At 37.8% G+C, this 17,573-nt stretch overlaps 1 protein-coding gene across 2 annotated transcripts in view; it reads left to right on the forward strand.

Moving 5' to 3' along the window:
- Window positions 1-7,728: 7,728 nt before the first annotated feature.
- GOPC (golgi associated PDZ and coiled-coil motif containing) overlaps window positions 7,729-17,573 on the forward strand; it is a 38,341-nt gene continuing 28,496 nt past the window's right edge. The window contains exon 1 of one of the 2 annotated variants that reach the window (XM_036767285.1): window positions 7,729-8,275. In XM_036767285.1, coding sequence (XP_036623180.1) covers window positions 7,988-8,275 — 288 coding nt within the window. In that variant the 5' untranslated portion in view covers window positions 7,729-7,987. The remainder of the gene's footprint in view (window positions 8,276-17,573) is intronic. The other variant, XM_036767286.1, reaches the window with a different exon arrangement.

Below are 17,573 nucleotides of genomic sequence, written 5' to 3' on the forward strand. Positions count from 1 at the left end.
ATATAGATCTATGAGTCATCTGAATAGACATGATAATTATACTCAGTGTAGCTAATGAGGTCATCAAGGAAGAGAATATAGAAAGAGATGAAAGATGAAATACTCCTTGAGTACACTTACAGATATGGATGATTATCCAGGAAAGGGGGCTAAAAAGAAGTCACCAGAGTGCTTAGAAGTGAACCAAGAGAGGCCAGTGTCAAAAAATTCCAGAGGAGAAAGTATGCAAGGGAAGAAGGTGGTCAACAGAAGAGAGATCAAGAAGGATAACAACTGAGAAAAGTTCATAAAATTTGCAATTAAGAGTTCATTGGCAACTTTGAAGAGAACAGTTTAAATCAAGTGATGCGCCAAATTACAAAGAGTGGAGAAAAGACTCGGATGAGATACAGTAAATAAATAACTTTTTTTCTTTTCTTTTCTTTTTTTTATGAAGATGACAGCTGGAGGGCATGGTGTGGTCTAATGAAGAATTTTTTAAAATATTATTTTATGTTTTCCCTAGTTACTTGTAAAAAACCAATTTTTGACAATTTTTTACTTTGAGTTCCAAATTCTCTCCCTTCTTCCCTACCCACCCCGACAGTAAGCACTTTGATATAGGTTACATATATGCAATAATGCAAAACATATTTCCATATCTACATACCTATCTATATACCATATATCCATATATATCCATATATATATATATATATATATATATATATATATATATATATATATATATACCCACATCTATACCACAAGGAAGATAAAGAAAGTGAAAAATAGTATGCTTTAATCTGCTTTCAGACTCCATTAGTTCTTTCTCTGGAGGTGGATAGCATTTTTCATCATGAGTCCTTTGGAATCACTGTATTTCTGGGAATAGCTAAGTCATCCACAATTGATCATACCACATTGTTACTGTGTACAAAGTTCAGCTAGTATGTCAAGTGTTCAGACTACTATTTTTAAACCTCTATTCCAGTGGCCTTCTCATGCTAGAGATGTCTCCATTCCCACAGTCTTTTCCTATAATTAGTTTGTCTTTGAAACTTCCATCTGAGGAAGTAATCAGTCTAAACATCGTTACTTCTTACTCTTAATTCTAAACTGATATTGCCCTAGCTACTATTTTTCTCTGTTTTGCAAGATGATTCAGTGTTTCCTAGCTTAGGTGACTTTAAAAAAAACCAACCACCACAAAGTAAATGTGTGTGGCCATCAATATCCTTTCCTTTATCTATTTCCTATTTTTCAGCTTGCCTGAATAAGTTAGCTTGGAGATGTTATAATTGCTCACTGTGTTTTCATCCTACCTCTTTCTAATTTGATATTGATTTTGAGTTTTGGTCTAACTAGTCAATAGTTTGATTACATAAGACAGTTGATTCATAAATGACTTCACTATAATCACTTTTCCTGTCTGCTAAGATAACTCCATTTGTGTGTGTGTGTGTGTGTGTGTGTGTGTGTATAAGTATAATGTTATTCAGTGCTCACCACACTTAGTAGTATTTTCCAATTGTCTTCTAGGAAAAAAAAGTATTCATGAGGGTAAACAACACAGAACAATTTAGAGAGGATTGTCTTTGTAGTCAGAGGACCTGGATTCACATCCTGCCTCTTACACTTGCCATGCTTTGTGACCCCATGGTCACCTCCCTGGGTCTCAAAGGGGTTGGATGGTGGTTTCCTTGACCTATGACATATATATATGCAGGAATCTTCTAATTAACCTACAACCCTTTGATTCTTTCATAATTCTGAACAATGGTTTAATGAAACCACTATTGAAGATGGTAGATACATACATTTTATAGATTTTTTTTAATCAAGCTTCAGAACCTTTTAATCTGTGTTACCCTAATAATGTTGCTCTCCCATAACTCTTAGTATGGCTCTCTGCACATATTAAACCCTTAGTAAATGCTGAACTGATTTGAAATTAAATTCCAAAGTAGAATGGCATTAAAATAAATGCATGCAGTGTGTGCTGGCAACAGATGGCAGCACTAGAACATGTTTCTGCTTTCTAATGCAACATCTTGAGACACCTGAATTTTCACACAACCAGTGTAGTAGCAATAAAGTACCATTTGTATGCATTTGCTACATCTGTTTTTAGTACTGTCATTTCTAGATTCCACCTATATAAAGATGAAATAGCTCCTATACAGGGCGGTTGGATTATACCAAAAAGGGGTTATTTCACAACTAGTAGAATACTGGGCCTACTGAACTTAGAGCCAGAAGACTTGGGTTTTAATCCTGACTCGACCACTTACTAGATAGATGATGTCACTCTGGGCCTGTTTCCTCTTCTATGAGGTGAAAATAATAATACTTGCACTGCCTACATTGAAAGGTTACTAAGAAAATTAAATAAGGTAATTAATGTATATTAAAGCATTCTGAAAATTTAAAGAATGTTATAAACTTATTAAAACTATACTTCAACAGATTTGTAATTTCATTGATGTGAATAATCTGTCCAATGGCACAAATAACAGCCCCCTTATATCAAATGGTAATCGTCCTGTGTCACTTTTGTCCAAGTTTTCTCATAAATCCTCCATAGGTGATCTACCCAACATGCTAAGGATTTTCATCTAGATCTCCTGCTATGAGGTCACCAATGGAGCATGGAAGCCATTCATCTGCTGTCCTTCAACTCTTACTGTACAAATTTGTCCAAGTCTTTCTTAGGTATTACAGGTCTCTGTTGACATCTTTCATATTCTTCTTAGGCAGTTCATTTGTAATATGCTGCAAGTTCACCATGAACCTCTCCATTGTCCTTTTGGTGACTAGCAACTTTAAATCTTCTTACAAGACTGTGGCATTCTATAAATTGTCACCATACAGCACAACTGGAAAAATGCCGATTTTAAAAGGTAAATCTTTGGTTTTAGGGTGAAGCTTGGAGTTATTAAAAATACTGTGCAACTTCTCAAAGATAATGTAGTCTGCTCCCCCCATTTAATTCTGGGTCTAGTTCATTGTCTATTAGCAGAGATTATCCAAGATTGATTTATCAGATCAATGAGCTGTCTGTCCAATTGTATATCAGTTTTTGGACAATAGGCATTCTGTATCCATTTGGTTTTTTTTAAATGTAGATAGGGTGAACTCTTTAGTGTTTATGGTTATCATTTAGGAGACTGCAATATTCTGTGGTTTACTTCAATCAGTATCATGTAATCTATAAGTGGAAGCATTTGGGAGACTTCAACATTTTTGGAAAAACCCTCTCCCATTTGGACTTTGCAAGAAATATCCTCCATGGCAATATCGAATAACTTTGTCTCCCTGTTTTAAGACTCTCAACGTTAATTGTTGTTTGGTTTTCATTTTCAAAAAAGACCAATAACATAATGGGTGATGTCTTGATTTGCAAGTGAATTGGATTTAAGTAAGGTGGAGCTGCACAAAATTGTCAGCTTCATTCTCTCTTCCAGAGTCATCAAAGACAACTGGCAATAGCCTGGGATTCAGTGGACATCTTTGGTGTCTCTGATGTCTAACCAAGTTCTAAGCACCCCACACCACTTGCTTCAGCTACCTTCATGGCCAACAAATAGTTGGAACAAATCGTTCTTATCTACGCATTTCATCAGAGAAAATCTTCACATACTTGGGGGTAGAGGTCCCCTTAACTCACTGACAGATTTGAGACCTGTTGGTTACCCTCAATCTGACTTAGTCCATCTGCCAAGACAGTTTTACCAAGGTATGGCCACTGCCCATACTACAGCTTCTTGGAGCCACAGGTGAGAGTTGGGTGAAGGGTGGACACCTGATTTCATTACACCTTTTGAGGAATCATTTTGACATATATGTGGAAGACTTCTTGTTGCAAGATAGTCTTTAAGGCAGTAATTTACTCCATCAAATCAAATGTGCCTTTAAAAACAGTAATCAACAAACAGGAAGCACAATGGAATACTTTATCTTTCAGTCATTTGTATAAAAGGGGCTTGTATAAGACAGGGACTGCTGTAGAATATCATCTACAAAACCTTACTTATGCCTTCTTAGATCTCTACCAAGTACATCCTTGGTCCATATGGAGATTATTTTCATAGAGATTTTGTAGAGAAAAGAAAGTAGGTATATAATTCACTAATCATTGATATTTTCTTGGTTGCCTTTTTTTGGTAACAATAAGATGCATGATTTTTTTTTCCTAAGCATTTGATATGTTTCTCTCTGGCAGGTCTCTTGAAAAATGTTCCCTGAGTCCCTAAAAATTGCATTACCTCTAGCAAAGAGCACTGCTGCCGATATTTGATCTCTCAAAAAGTCCTATTCCAATTTCTCCTTGTGGTATGGAGGTTCTAGAAAGCTACATCAGTAGAATACAAGCTCTGAATGCTTCTTCCATGATAGAAAGGCTATGTGTTTAGTCCCGAGAACAGATCATGTCTGCTTTCCAAGGATGAGCCCAGCTAAAGAAGAAGACACCCTGACCAAAAAGTGACAAATTTTTTGGCTATGGTAACCTATGAATGAATGAGAAATACAAAATGGTCCTCGGATCTGTGCTTGCACCTTCTGCTTCTGTAGTGACAATGACAGAAGAGGGAACAGAGGGTGTCAAGAGTCAGAATTTTTAGACCTTCTACAAACTTTAACTGTTGATACTTTAAATGTGATATCCTTGCCCAATGATCAATAAGAGGACTTACTTCTCAATCTTGACATTTTTGTAGAAATAGTACCAGAAGGAAAAAAGAGAGCTGTAACTAAATGGATGGATGGTTTGCAGGTTCACCTTAAAGAAGCAAATAAAGAGATGGAAGAGTTGGACTCAGCAAGCAACCAAATGCAGTAAGAAACACAATTTTATGAGCCACTGTAAATTAAAAGGCATTTATTCAGTTCCTTCTATGTTCAAGGAACTATGATAAATGCAGGGGATAGAAAGAAAAAATGAAAAAGCCTCTTCTCAAAGAGTTTTTACATTTTATTGGAAAACTATAGCTTGTACACAGAGAAGTAAATTCAAGATCATTTGAAGAGGGGAGAGCACTAATATCCAAGGAATAAGAAGCTTTCCATAGGAGGTAGCATCTATGTCGAACTTTAAAAGAAGATAAAGTTGCTAAGAGACAGAGATGAGGAAGAAGCACAGTACAAGAATGCAGAGCAGAATACAAAGGCAAGTAGGCTGGAGATGGAATGCTGATTTCTGAAAACAGCAAGTTGGCCAGGTCATTAAAAAGCAGGATATGAGAAGAAAAGTAATGTAAAACCTGGACAGGTAAGCTGCAGTGTTCATTATAAGCATTTCAGAAAAACCTGGGAAGACTTACATGAACTGATGCTGAGTGAGGTGAGCAGAACCAGGAGAACACTGTACATAGTAACAGCAATATTGTGTGATGATCAACTATGATAGACTTAGCTCTTCTCAGCAATACAATGATTCAAGAAAATTCCAAAAGACTCATGATGGAAGTTGCTATCCCCACCCAGAGAAAGAACTACGGAGTCCACATGCAGATCAAAGCATACTATTTTCACTTTTTGGTTATTTTTTGTTTTTTTCCTTTTCTTCTGATTCTTCTTTCGCAGCAATGACTAATGTGGAAATATGTTTAATATGATTGTACATGTATAGCCTATATCAGATTGCTTGCTACTTGGGGAGGGAAGAAGGTTTCATATAGGAGGAAGGGAGAAAATTTGGAACTCAAAATTTTACAAAGATGAATGTTGAAAACTATCTTTACATGTAATTGGGAAAAATGAAATATTATTAAGCGCAAAAAAGAAAAAGAAAAAATGTTGAGAAAAGTTGAATATGGCAACCTAAAAATAATTTTAAAAAACAAATTATTTATATTTTAGTGGAGGGAAAAATTTGTTATAGATAAGTCATTTCTTATGTCTGTATACAGTAAACCATTACCTTTTTAGAACAAAGATTAAAATCAATACCAAATTAGAAGAAATCAGGATATATATCATGTACTTGAGGCAACTCTAGCCTATCTCATTCAAACAAACAATTTCCCAAGAAAAATGGCAATTAGATAAAAGAAGAGACATGATACAAACTATCCCCATTTCCTAATAACGAGTCCAAAATAACCTAGAAACTATCTTTGCCAGCAAATACTTAATCTTGTTCTGAAGAGATATATAAGAGCAACACCAGTTTAGAATATAAATTTGTTTATAAAATGTTATGGATAGTTGAATGGAAAGTGATGACCATTATCATTTATTCTACAAGCATTTACTAAGTGCGTACCATGTACAAGGTGTTATGTTTGGTTCTGAAGGGTCCCAGACAAAAACAAAACAGTCTCTATTTTCAAAGAGTTTACATTCTCCTGGTGGGAAAATATGCACACAGTTAAGTCGATATAAAATATGTACAAAGTAAAAACAGAATAATTTTGTTGAGGGGAACTAACTAGGGAGATCAGGAAATGTTTCATACAGGAAAAAGAAGCAGCTAGGAAAAAGAAACATATCCACATCTTTGCTTTTTGCTGCTATTATTAAGGACTAATATCTGGACACTCTTCGATCTCCTTTCCTATATCTTTATCCAGATCATGTCCACTAACAATAGATAACCCAAAGTACTCTATCCTGAGCCTACCTCTTCTCTCTCTATACCTCTTTGCTTGATGATCTCCCAAGTTTTTGTTTTGCTCTATTTTAACGAGCAGAGGAATTGCTTTAACATGTTTTACTTTAAGGATGGACTCATCTGTGCCCCTCCTGAAACCAAACCAAAGCAAACCAAACCATAGCTCCTGAAAAGGCAGCATTGCATGTTCTAAAAAGCGCTGCCAGAGTAGAAGGCAGAAGCGGTCTAGTGGAAAATACCCTCTTTAGAATCAGAGGAACTAAGTTCAAATACCGGCTCTGTTACTTCCTACCTATGCGACCCTAAGCATATACGGCACCACTTTGGCAGTCAAGTTTCCACATCTGAAAAAAAAGGAGAAAGGGGATGGACCGAGTCTCTCAAGTCACTTTCAGTTTCAAATTCCATGACCCGTGGGCTTGCACGTAACTGGCCCCAAAGGAATGAATAAGGAAGAGGGCGTCTAAGCTCAGCTTATGGATCACTGGCAGTGCAACCTTCGTGGGTTATCTGTCATTAGGTGATGCTCCCGTTCCTGCAGCCCTCGATCCCGCGTGGAGGGAGCATTCCCAGAGTTTCGAGGCAGGGTAACCCTTCGGTCCGGCTGCCCAGGCTAAGTGCCTACTCTGTGCCGCCTGAAGGGAAGCATAGGGATGGAATGGAAAAGATGCAAAGGATACCCGGGACTGACACCTCGGCAGATGTCCAGCACTCTAAAGAACATCCCGACTCGCTGGGGAGAGCATGGGGGCGGGAGAAGACGTGTGATGGCGTCAAGACAGGGACAAAAACGTGTCTACTGCGCACGCGCACAAGGTACTCCATCACTCTTGCCTCAGCGCCCCCTTCTGCCCCTACCACTTTGGGATCTGACAGAGGAACAGATGGACGGAAGCTACTCTCCTACACGACGTGGACACTCTTGCTCTTCCTCCATGCCTTCCCACGTAGACAGTGACGCAACTCAACACCTCCAACTCTTCTATGAGTTCCCACCCCGCAACTTGCCAGTACCCAAGATGGCCACGGAGAGGATGGGCCCTGTCAGAAGCCTATCACAGGCTAGGCGCTGACCTTTGCCCCTCCCCACTCCTCCCTCTCCGGCGCCAGTGGCGGATTGCTTCCGCGCGTGCGCAAAGGGGACGGGGGAGGGGGGTGGGGGGTGCGACACCGACCCACTGTATAGCCAGTTCCGCCTCCGTAGCTGCTTCAACCTCTGCTTCATCCCTTTGCCACCCCCAGAGCTGGGTTCCCATCGTTACCTGCGCGAGGGGACAGGGAGGCAGGACCGGCAGAGGCGCGCTCCCAGAGCGCTCGGTCTCGGCTGTTCCCCTCCCGCGGGCAGGTGGCCGGGTCGGCGGGAGAGGCTAGGGGGAGGCCCTCAGCAGCGCCATGTCGGCGGGCGGCCAGTGCTCGGCGGGGCCCGGCGGGGTCTCGGGGGGTGCCTCCTGCGCCTCAGGAGTGCCCCCCGGGGGGGTGTCGATGTTCCGGTGGCTGGAGGTGCTGGAGAAGGAGTTTGACAAGGCCTTCGTGGACGTAGACTTACTCCTGGGCGAGATCGACCCGGATCAGGCGGACATCACTTACGAGGGACGCCAGAAGATGACCAGCCTGAGCTCCTGCTTCGCGCAGCTCTGCCACAAAGCACAGACCGTGTCCCAGATTAATCACAAGCTGGAGGTGAGCCTGGGGGAGGGGGAGGGAACGGGAGCGGGTAAGGGGGGGACACTGCCCGGGGCTCCCCTGCGAGGAGGCGGTGTTCTGCCCACCTGGGGCCCCCGGAGCTTCACCTCGTCGTGGGGGAGGGGAGGGGAGGGAGGCTGGGGAAGAAGCTTGGGGGCGTCCACCAAAGCACTCCCAGCTTCTAGTAACCGTAACGACAGGTTACCCCCTTGCCACCGTAGAAAGGAAACCTCATGCGAAGAAGAGATTGCCACAGCTCATTTTCTGGGCCCTGGGACTTAGCATCGGGGTGATGTCTTAGTACTCCTCCCTACCCTCCTTGGTCCTGCTCCACATTTGAGGTTCTTCTATCAGATTAATGGATATCTTGGAGATAGACACTGTTGATTCTCTTTAGTGCTGGTAATACACCGTAGCTTTTTCTTCAGTACCTGAGTTATTCAGTGGAATTTGATCAGAGCTGTTGAGACGAATTAGTTTGGAGAGGGAATCGCTTTCCTTAATTATAGTAGAGTGGTTTTCTTTATAGATAGGTTTAGTTCTTAAGTTACCTCAGTTGTTTGGAACGGCTCTTCAGCACTGGGTTTTATTTGTGAACCTTTTGTGATCCCCCCTTATTGCTTTCCTTCTAAGATTATTTCTAATTCATCCTGTAGATAGTTTGTCCCCAGAACTCTTAGTACAGTTAAAAGCTTTAGTAGTTTTTTCAAGTCTTAGTGCAGTTTTAAATTACCAAACCTTTAGTATCTTAAAATTGCACTAAAATTTTGGGGACACCCTATATATCTCGTTTGTATATAGCTATTGGAACGTTGTCTCCCCTGTTAGATTTCGTAAGCTCCTTGAGAACAGGGAATTTTTTTAGCCATTCCTTGTATTTCCAACGTTTAACAGAGTGCCTGGCACATAGTAGGTGTTTCTTAAATGGCATGTCAACTTATTTACTTGGCATGCCCTAATTCTCGAAAGCTGGATTCAGGGTAAGTAAAGAATGCTCAAACCTTGATCTTCTTGTGACTTTCTAGGGGCAAAAATATTTCCACATCACATGTACAAAATAATTCAAATTAGAACATTGTCACAGTACTACAGAGTTAACAGATAAAGTGTTTCATGAAGGAACATTTCCCACTTTAGGATTTATAAGCAAAGAATTAGACTTGTCCTTTTAAAGTAGAAAAAATGGGGATGGGAGGATGGGGATGTTGAAATTAGGACAAAGGGATTAGGTGGGAAAAACTATGGTAATAGCTTTCAGTTCTACAGCAATAATGTTACAGGTAAAAGTAATTATGATACATTTTTAATTAAGAAGTTATTATTATTGATCCAGACATTTGGGTTCTTACTTGTCACATAATTTGGGTGGCTCTTATTACAGGGTCAAGGTTCTGTGTTTTAGAAATTGGTAAATCTTGAAAGAAAAATTGTGTACTTAATCTTTGGTTAGCCTACTATGGCATTCTAAGATTTTCATCTTGAAGGTTTTTGTTGAGTTTTCATTGACAGCTTATCCCTTCCCAAAAAATTTGGTAAGAAACTAATGGTGAAAATGCCTCTTGAATTCTTGGGTTTTAATGTTTTATTTTGTGCAATTCAACAAATATTTTGTAAGTTTCTCTTTTTGGCATTTGCGTTTGGGTGTATGTCTGTTTTGTAGGTGGTGCTTATGATCCTGTATTATAACGGAAAGGAAATCTAACTTGAATTGAGACATATAAGATCTCAGAATTTTTCACTCCAATGTAGGGCTATATTAAGAATAAACATCTTTTTATATTAGAACAGATTTTAATTTCTTTTAAAAACTTAGATAACCAAACACTTAAACAGTGATAACTTAAATGTCAAATTAAGAAGCTAATTTTGTAGAAGGGATCATTTTGTGAGTGGGAGGTGGTTTTCAATTACCTTCATCTTTATCCATTTCAAATGAATGTTAAAAGTAGTCATAAATTATTCAAAGTTGCTCTTTTCTCAAATTACATATTCTAACTTCAAGATCTTTTGTAGGAGGCTGTATTTTTTAAATGTAAAAATAAAATAACACTTTTTTCTTGAATCCTTTTTCACATTTGTTCTACTACTACAAATGTTGGCAATCCTTGTTTTAGATGAAGTCGATAGTAAATGGAAGAAAAATAGACTTTCGTCTTTGGGTTGGACATATTTGGAAAAAGTTGCCCAACACTTCTGAACAAATCTTACAAGTTTAGCAAATTATGCAGTTTTCATTTAGTAGGAACTCTTAGTTCTGCATGCAGAGGAGAAGAAAAAAGAGTCACCAGCAGCAAGTACTTTTCAGAGTTTACCACGAGGTAGCTATTGTATTTCCAGTCTTCTGAATACTTAGAAAATATTAGCCTCATATTTTGATGCATACTTTCTGTTCCTCATATGACATGGTTTTTAAGCACATCACCGCTCTAGTTGGGTTTTTCTGGATACTCTCCAGCTTACTAATGTCTTTTTAAAAACAATGTACCCAGGAATGAACACAGTATTCCAGATACGGTCTGACCACTGCTGACTATGGTGGGATTTATATTTGTGTTTGATTACCTCCCTTGTTCGGGACACTGTATGTCTATTAATTTGGCTTAAGATTTCCTTAGTTTTATTTGCTGGGGGGTGGGGGAATGGGGGGATGGGTGGACTGGTCATTTTGTTGGCTTATATAGGACTTTTAATCGCATGAAACCCATAGGTCTTTTTCACATAAATTGCTCTTAAATCTGGGGGAGGGGTATTAGAGGGTAGGGAGGGAACCTAAATGAAAGACTTTAAAACTTCAGGAAGTTGGGGGAGATGGATAATTTTTTAATGAGTTTCTCATTATCAAAAACCGTCTTTGTAGATCAGGGTTTTCAGGCTGTTGTCTTAGTCTGATTAACTTCGTAGAAATTAAAACTTGCCATTAAAAGATGGACTCTAGGGGCAGCTAGGTGGCACAGTGAGTAGAGCACTGGCCCTGGAGTCAGGAGGACCTGAGTTCAGATCTGGCCTCAGACACTTGACACACTAGCTGTGTGACCTTGGGCAAGTCACTTAACCCCAGTTGCCCTGCCTCCCCCCCTGCAAAAAAAAAAAGAATATAACTGTTATTTTACAGTTTTTTTTTTTCAGAGACATGGTATGAAATTCCTTGGGGAATTTTCTTACCATTAGTCAGTCAGTAACTATTTATTAAATGCATGCTAAGTTCCAGGTATTCTGCTAAGCCCTGGGAATACAGAAAAAGAAAAAGACAAACCCTGCCCTGAAGGAGCTCATAATCGAAAGGAAGAGACAGTATGCAGATAATCATGTACAAACAAGCTATATACAGGATAAAAAGGAAATAATTAGAATTAAGGAGGATTGGGAAAAACTTCTGGGAGAAGGTGGGATTTTAGTTGGAACCATGAGGAAAGCTAAGAGATGGAGATGAGGAGGAAGAACATTTCGGGCATGGAGGACAACCAGAGGAAATAACCTGGAACCAAGAAATGGAGTGTCTTGTTAGAGGCACAGCAAAGAGGCCAGTATCACTGAATTGAAGAGAATGTGGAGAAGACTAGAAAAATAGAAGTGTGGGGCTAGGTAGTGAAGGACTTTAAACGCCAAGCAGAAGATTTTGCATTTGATCCTAGAGGCAATAGGGAGCCACTGGAGTTTATTGAATATGAGGATGACTTGGTTAGATCTGCATTTTAGCAAAATCACTTTGGTGGCTGAATTTAGGATGCCCTGTACTAGGATAAGACTAGTGGCAGACAGACCAAGCAGCAGGCCGCAGCGGTAGAGTGCGGTGATGAGGACCTGTACCAGAGCGGTAGGAGTATCAGAGAAAGAGACAGGTAGATATATTTGAGAGAGATTGCAAATGTGAAATCAACAGGTCTTAGCGGCAGATTGGATGTGGGAGGTGAGAGATAGTGAGGAGTAGAGGATGATACCTAGGTTGTGAACCTGGGGGACTGGGTTGATGGTAATGCCCTCAATAGGGAAATTTGGAAGGGGCAGGTTTTAGGAAGAAAGAAAATAAATTCCATTATGGACATATTGAGTTTGATTTTTATGGGTTATCCAGTCTAAGATTTCTGAAAGGTAGTTAGAGATGGGAGACTGGAGGTTAGTAGAGACGCTCGGCCTGGATAAGTATATTTGAGAATCATGAGCGTTGTTGTTGGTGTTGAGTCGTTGCAGTCATTTCTGAATCTTTGTGACCCCTTTTAGGATTTTCTTGACAAAGATACTGGAGTGACTTGCCATTTCCTTCTCTTACTCATATTACAGATGAAGAAACTGAGGCAAACGGGTAAGTGATTTTCCCAGGATCACACAGCCAGCAGGATTTGAACTCAGGTCTCTCTGACTCTTAGGCCTGACTTTCTATCCACTGCCCCACCTCGTTGCCTCCACAAACATAGAGATGATTATTAAATACATGGGAGCTCATGACAACTCCAAGTGAAGTAGCATAGATGATAAAGAGAAGAGGACCCAAGAAAGAACACTTTGGTACACTTATAGCAGGCATGACCTGGATGGATGATGAGGATCTGGCAAAGGAGACTGAGGAGGAAATCAGAAAGAGAGGCAGGAGGAGACCCACAGAGTGTTGTACTGAAAACCTAGAAAGAAGAAAGAGTAGCAAGGAGAAGAGGGTAACTGATAGTGTCAAAGGCTTCAGAGAGGTCAAGAAGATTGAGGATTGAGGAAAAACCATTAATATCTAATTTAAACTGCCCAATTATTTTGGTAATAATAACGTACCAGAAATGAGATGCTTTCCAAAGGTTTCAGTAGAATTGAAAGCAGTTGGATAAATCATTTATTTGATCTTTGTCTCAACTTCCTTATCTATAAAAATGAGAGTAGACCTAGATCCTTAAGATTCTTCTACTTGCAGAATTTTATGGTTCCATAACTATGAGAAGTCCTGTGGTATAGTAGATAGAGTATTGGACTTTCATTGGTAAAATGGGGATAAATAATAGCACATACCTTACAAGGTTGTTGGAAAGTTCAATGCAGATAATTGGCACTACAATGTAAAGCACTTTGCAAACCTTAAAGCCCAATAGAAATATTAATTATATTATTCATGTGCATATGCAGTATTTGTATCTTATATTTTAATTATATTTATAAATATTAATTATCTTGATCTCACTTTATAATGGATTTTAGGTAGAAATAGTTGAAGAACAAGTCACCACCATGTTGTTATTCTTTTATGTTTAATATTCTGTAAATTTCTGCATAGTACATAAAATTACTGCTTTCTATAATTGAATAAAAATATTAAGATATAAGCACATCTACTGTAGGCTCACTGAAAGCATCTTTGGGACACCTCCAGTGGCAGAACAATAGCAGTGACGTATACCTATCCCACATGGTTTTTATTTCTTCTGTGTATAATTTATTAATTTTAAATATTTAATATAAGAGATCAATTTTAAATCATTTTTCTTAAATTTGTATGGATCAGTGTTATCTGTGAGTAATAGTTGTATCTGTAATTGTGTTCTGGTTCCAGTAAAGTTATTTGTTAAACTCTCAGGTGTATTTGAGGGATTGCATTAATTATATGGTAACTTGTCATTTATTAATTTATAAAGGTAGTAGTAATTCTAGCTACCTGATAATGATAATGTCCAGAGATGCCAAAATTTGTAGCTTTCAGTGATATGTTACAGCTTCTACCATGTCATTCTGTAATCTGTATTAATTAACAAAACTGGTCTCTTTAAAGATAACCTTTCAGAAATTTCTAGTGGCAGTGAAGAATTGTCATCAAAACCTCTTTTATTCCTTTTAACAAATGCGCATAACTCAACCATTTATGTCAGCATATTGTTGGTTATGTTCATATGGATATTGTGCTTTTTGAGTACCTTTTGATTCTTCCCTTTTGGACCTTAAGTATTTCATAGGCTTTTCCCATTGTAAACCACTTTTGATTACATCTAATGGAGTATAGGCAGCTACATTGGTGCAATGGATAAAATGCCAGGCCTAGAGCCAGAAATATTCATCTTTCTGAGTTCAAATCTAGCCTTAGATACTAGCTGTGTGACCCTGGGCAAGTCATTTAACTTTGTTTGCCTCAGTTCCTCGTCTGGAAAATGAGCTGGAGAAGGAAATGGCAAACCATTCCAGTGTCTTTGCCAAGAAAACCTCAAATGGGGTAATGGATAGTCAGACGCAACTGAAAACCAACTGAACAACGACAACAAAATGGAATATACCCATTGTTGGTCTTTACTATTGAAGTGAAGTGAGATCTTTGTCCCAAAGTATTTCTGTAAATTTTTAATTTGCTTTTCATGTGCTCTGATTATATCAATCTTTTTTTTTTTTTTTTAGGAAGTATTAACCTTCCTATGGCAGCATTGGAGTAATAAGCTCAGTGTTTTGTTAACATGGTATGGATTTTTGTGTGGATTCTTTCTAGATGTGTTCTAGTTCATTTTACCCAATCAGAAGTATGTTAAGACCAGTATTGCCTAGGTGTTAATTTTGGACTTATCTTAGCCAGTCAGTCTCTTTGACATATTCATTGTCGCTCAGCTTTTCATATTCTTAGCGTCTTACCTGGAAAAGTCAAATGTGGTTTTCATTTGGTGGTTCATTCTGACCTCTCTATTCTTTGGTATAGGACATTACATATTTTACACTTAATGAATCCAAATAACATTTTTATATTGTTGGAGAAAGTTTCCATAAGATGAAGTAATTGTTTATTATGCTTTTCAGCCAAGTTATTTTCTTGTATATTTATAGGTTTGTTTTGAGCGATACAAGTTTTGAATACTTTGTATAAAAATATGTAACTATGTAACTGATCTGTTTTTGGAGATGTCATTGGTGTTCCCATGTTTTTATAATACGTATGTGGCACCTTAAGAAAGATGGAATAGGCTTGCTTCAGAGAGTAAACTTTGCTAGAAATTCATGCAGCATTGCAAAGTACTTGAATTAATAATTATTGCTCTTATTAAGACAGGCTGCTTTGCAGTTTTGCAGGGGAGATAGAATTCATCACTTCCCTCAGTGTAACTTTTGTCATGCATTATATTAATAGTATCCAAGCTTTCTTTGTTTTCAACTTCTTTAAGTCATATAGACCGTAAATTTTCCATAGCTTCCTTTTGGGGTTTCCCCTAATTTTTATGCTTCTCAAGCTTCCATCTTATTTGATTCATATTAAGTTACTCATTTTGTTCTTGGTGTTGGCTTTTATTTGTATCGCCTTAATCTTTTGGCTTTCCTCTTTAAAATTTTTAAAAATAAATTTGTATTGTTACCTTTGATTTTTATATTACTTACATTTTTCATTGAATCTCTCCAATAGAGCCATTCCTTATGTCAAAGCGATAAAAATGAAAAAAAAAGTTTACTAAACTAACCATGTCCAAAAATAAGTCTGACATCCATACCCATAATCTACCATCTCTGTAGAAAAGGGAAGCGTGTGACCTTCAGTTGTTGATTAAGTGCATCAAGTATTCGTGATATATTTTATGTTCTGGATTCCATTCCACTTTTTTTTTTTGCCTTTAATTAAATGATATGGTGTTTTCTATTGTGCATAACAGGTAGATATTGATATTTAGAAGCTGCCTTGAAAGAAGCACATTTGGTATTTTCTCTTTCCTTGATTGTGATGGCCTCAGGGTACAGAATGAGGCCCTTTGGCCTGTGTGGGAATTTTTTTTTCTTTATTTTGCGTATTTGTTACAAAGATTTCCTTTTTTTTTCCCCAGTAGAAAGTGGAGAAGAGAAAAAAATAGATATTTAGAAGGCATATTAAAATAGATAATAAATAGGCATATTAAAAATTATCTAGTCTTCCAACCCCCCCGCCTTTTTTTTTAAATGAGTTTTGTATAGAAAGTGCAAGGTTTGCTATTTTGAAACTATAGTACAATTCAACATTTTTCCAGTGTACATTGTGTTTATGGCACAGTACTAAGTGCCATAGATATGGAAAGGTACCTTTAAAATTTGATAATGGGATTTGAAATTTTATGAAGAGACTTTTTCTACTTCTAAAGTTCTGTAGCATGTAAGAAGTTAATTCTATTTCATTCAGTGCAAATTACATGTTTTAGAGGTTTGGAAGAATTTTTTTCCTTCTTGGCCCCGCACATACCTTATATTTAGGCTTTTCTGTACATGAAACATTTAAATATAATTTGGATAGCCTTCAATTTACTCATGAGTAATATTAGTTTGGTTTATAGCAAAATTCTCATCTAATTAAATCATAGCTCTCCTGTAGTCACTTCCTAGATCAGCTATGTTTTGTTCATGCATAAAGCATTATCAGTTAATTAAATTATACTCTTCAAACCCACATCAAATTCAGTTAATACTGGGCAGATATAAAGGTTTGCCAGCTTTTTGTGTAATAAAATATATTACACAAATAAAATATATTCATGCAATTTCAAAACAACCCTTAGTTTTGGCATTATTCATAAGGGGAAAACTAGGAACCTGAAAAATATAGAATATTTTTGAAATGTAATAGGAAACACAACCCCAGAGTGTGTTTGAATTAATTTCACTTCCATATCTTAATTTTATGCTTAAAGAGTTAGACTCCCTTCAGGAACTGTGGTGTGATAAGGACAGAGAAACCAAAGGCTGTAAAACTAGAGCAGCAACTATTAAGAAATCAAAATGAAAGGGCTTATGAAGAAATAAGGAAATGAAAGGTTTACTAGAATAAAATTTAACTTTGCTCTTCTGAAAATGAAGTAGAGAAAAGTAATCTTAGGAAGATATCATTAACACTTTTTATGATACTTTTTATGTAACTCACTGGTGACTTAATACTATAAACTAGTTCAAATGTGCTTTTTGCAGAGCAGATTATATTCTTGGGTGGTGCAGTAAATAACAGGGCTGGACCTGGAGTTAGGACCAGAGTTCAAAAGTGGCCTCAGGCATTTACTTAGCTTTGTGGCCTTGACAAGTCACTTAATCTATCTGTCTCTGTTTCCTCATCTGTAAAAGGAGGATAATAATAATAGCACCTTTTCCTCAGGGTTTTGTGAGGATAGAGCAAGATAATATTTGTGAAGCACTTTGCAAACTTGAAGTCTTATATAAATGCTAGCTTTGTCACCAGGAAGTCTTGAATGAGTACTTGGGTACAGAGAGACTATATAATACTAAAAAAAAAAAAAATAAATGTTTTGGTTTACTAGGTTTAGGAGCATAGATAAGAAACTTAGGTTTTATTCAGCTTGTTAGAAAGCTACCTTTGTTTTTTAAAGTCAAATCTTGACTATTA

This window comes from Trichosurus vulpecula, chromosome 7, assembly GCF_011100635.1.
Source record: "Trichosurus vulpecula isolate mTriVul1 chromosome 7, mTriVul1.pri, whole genome shotgun sequence".
NCBI lineage: Eukaryota > Metazoa > Chordata > Mammalia > Diprotodontia > Phalangeridae > Trichosurus > Trichosurus vulpecula.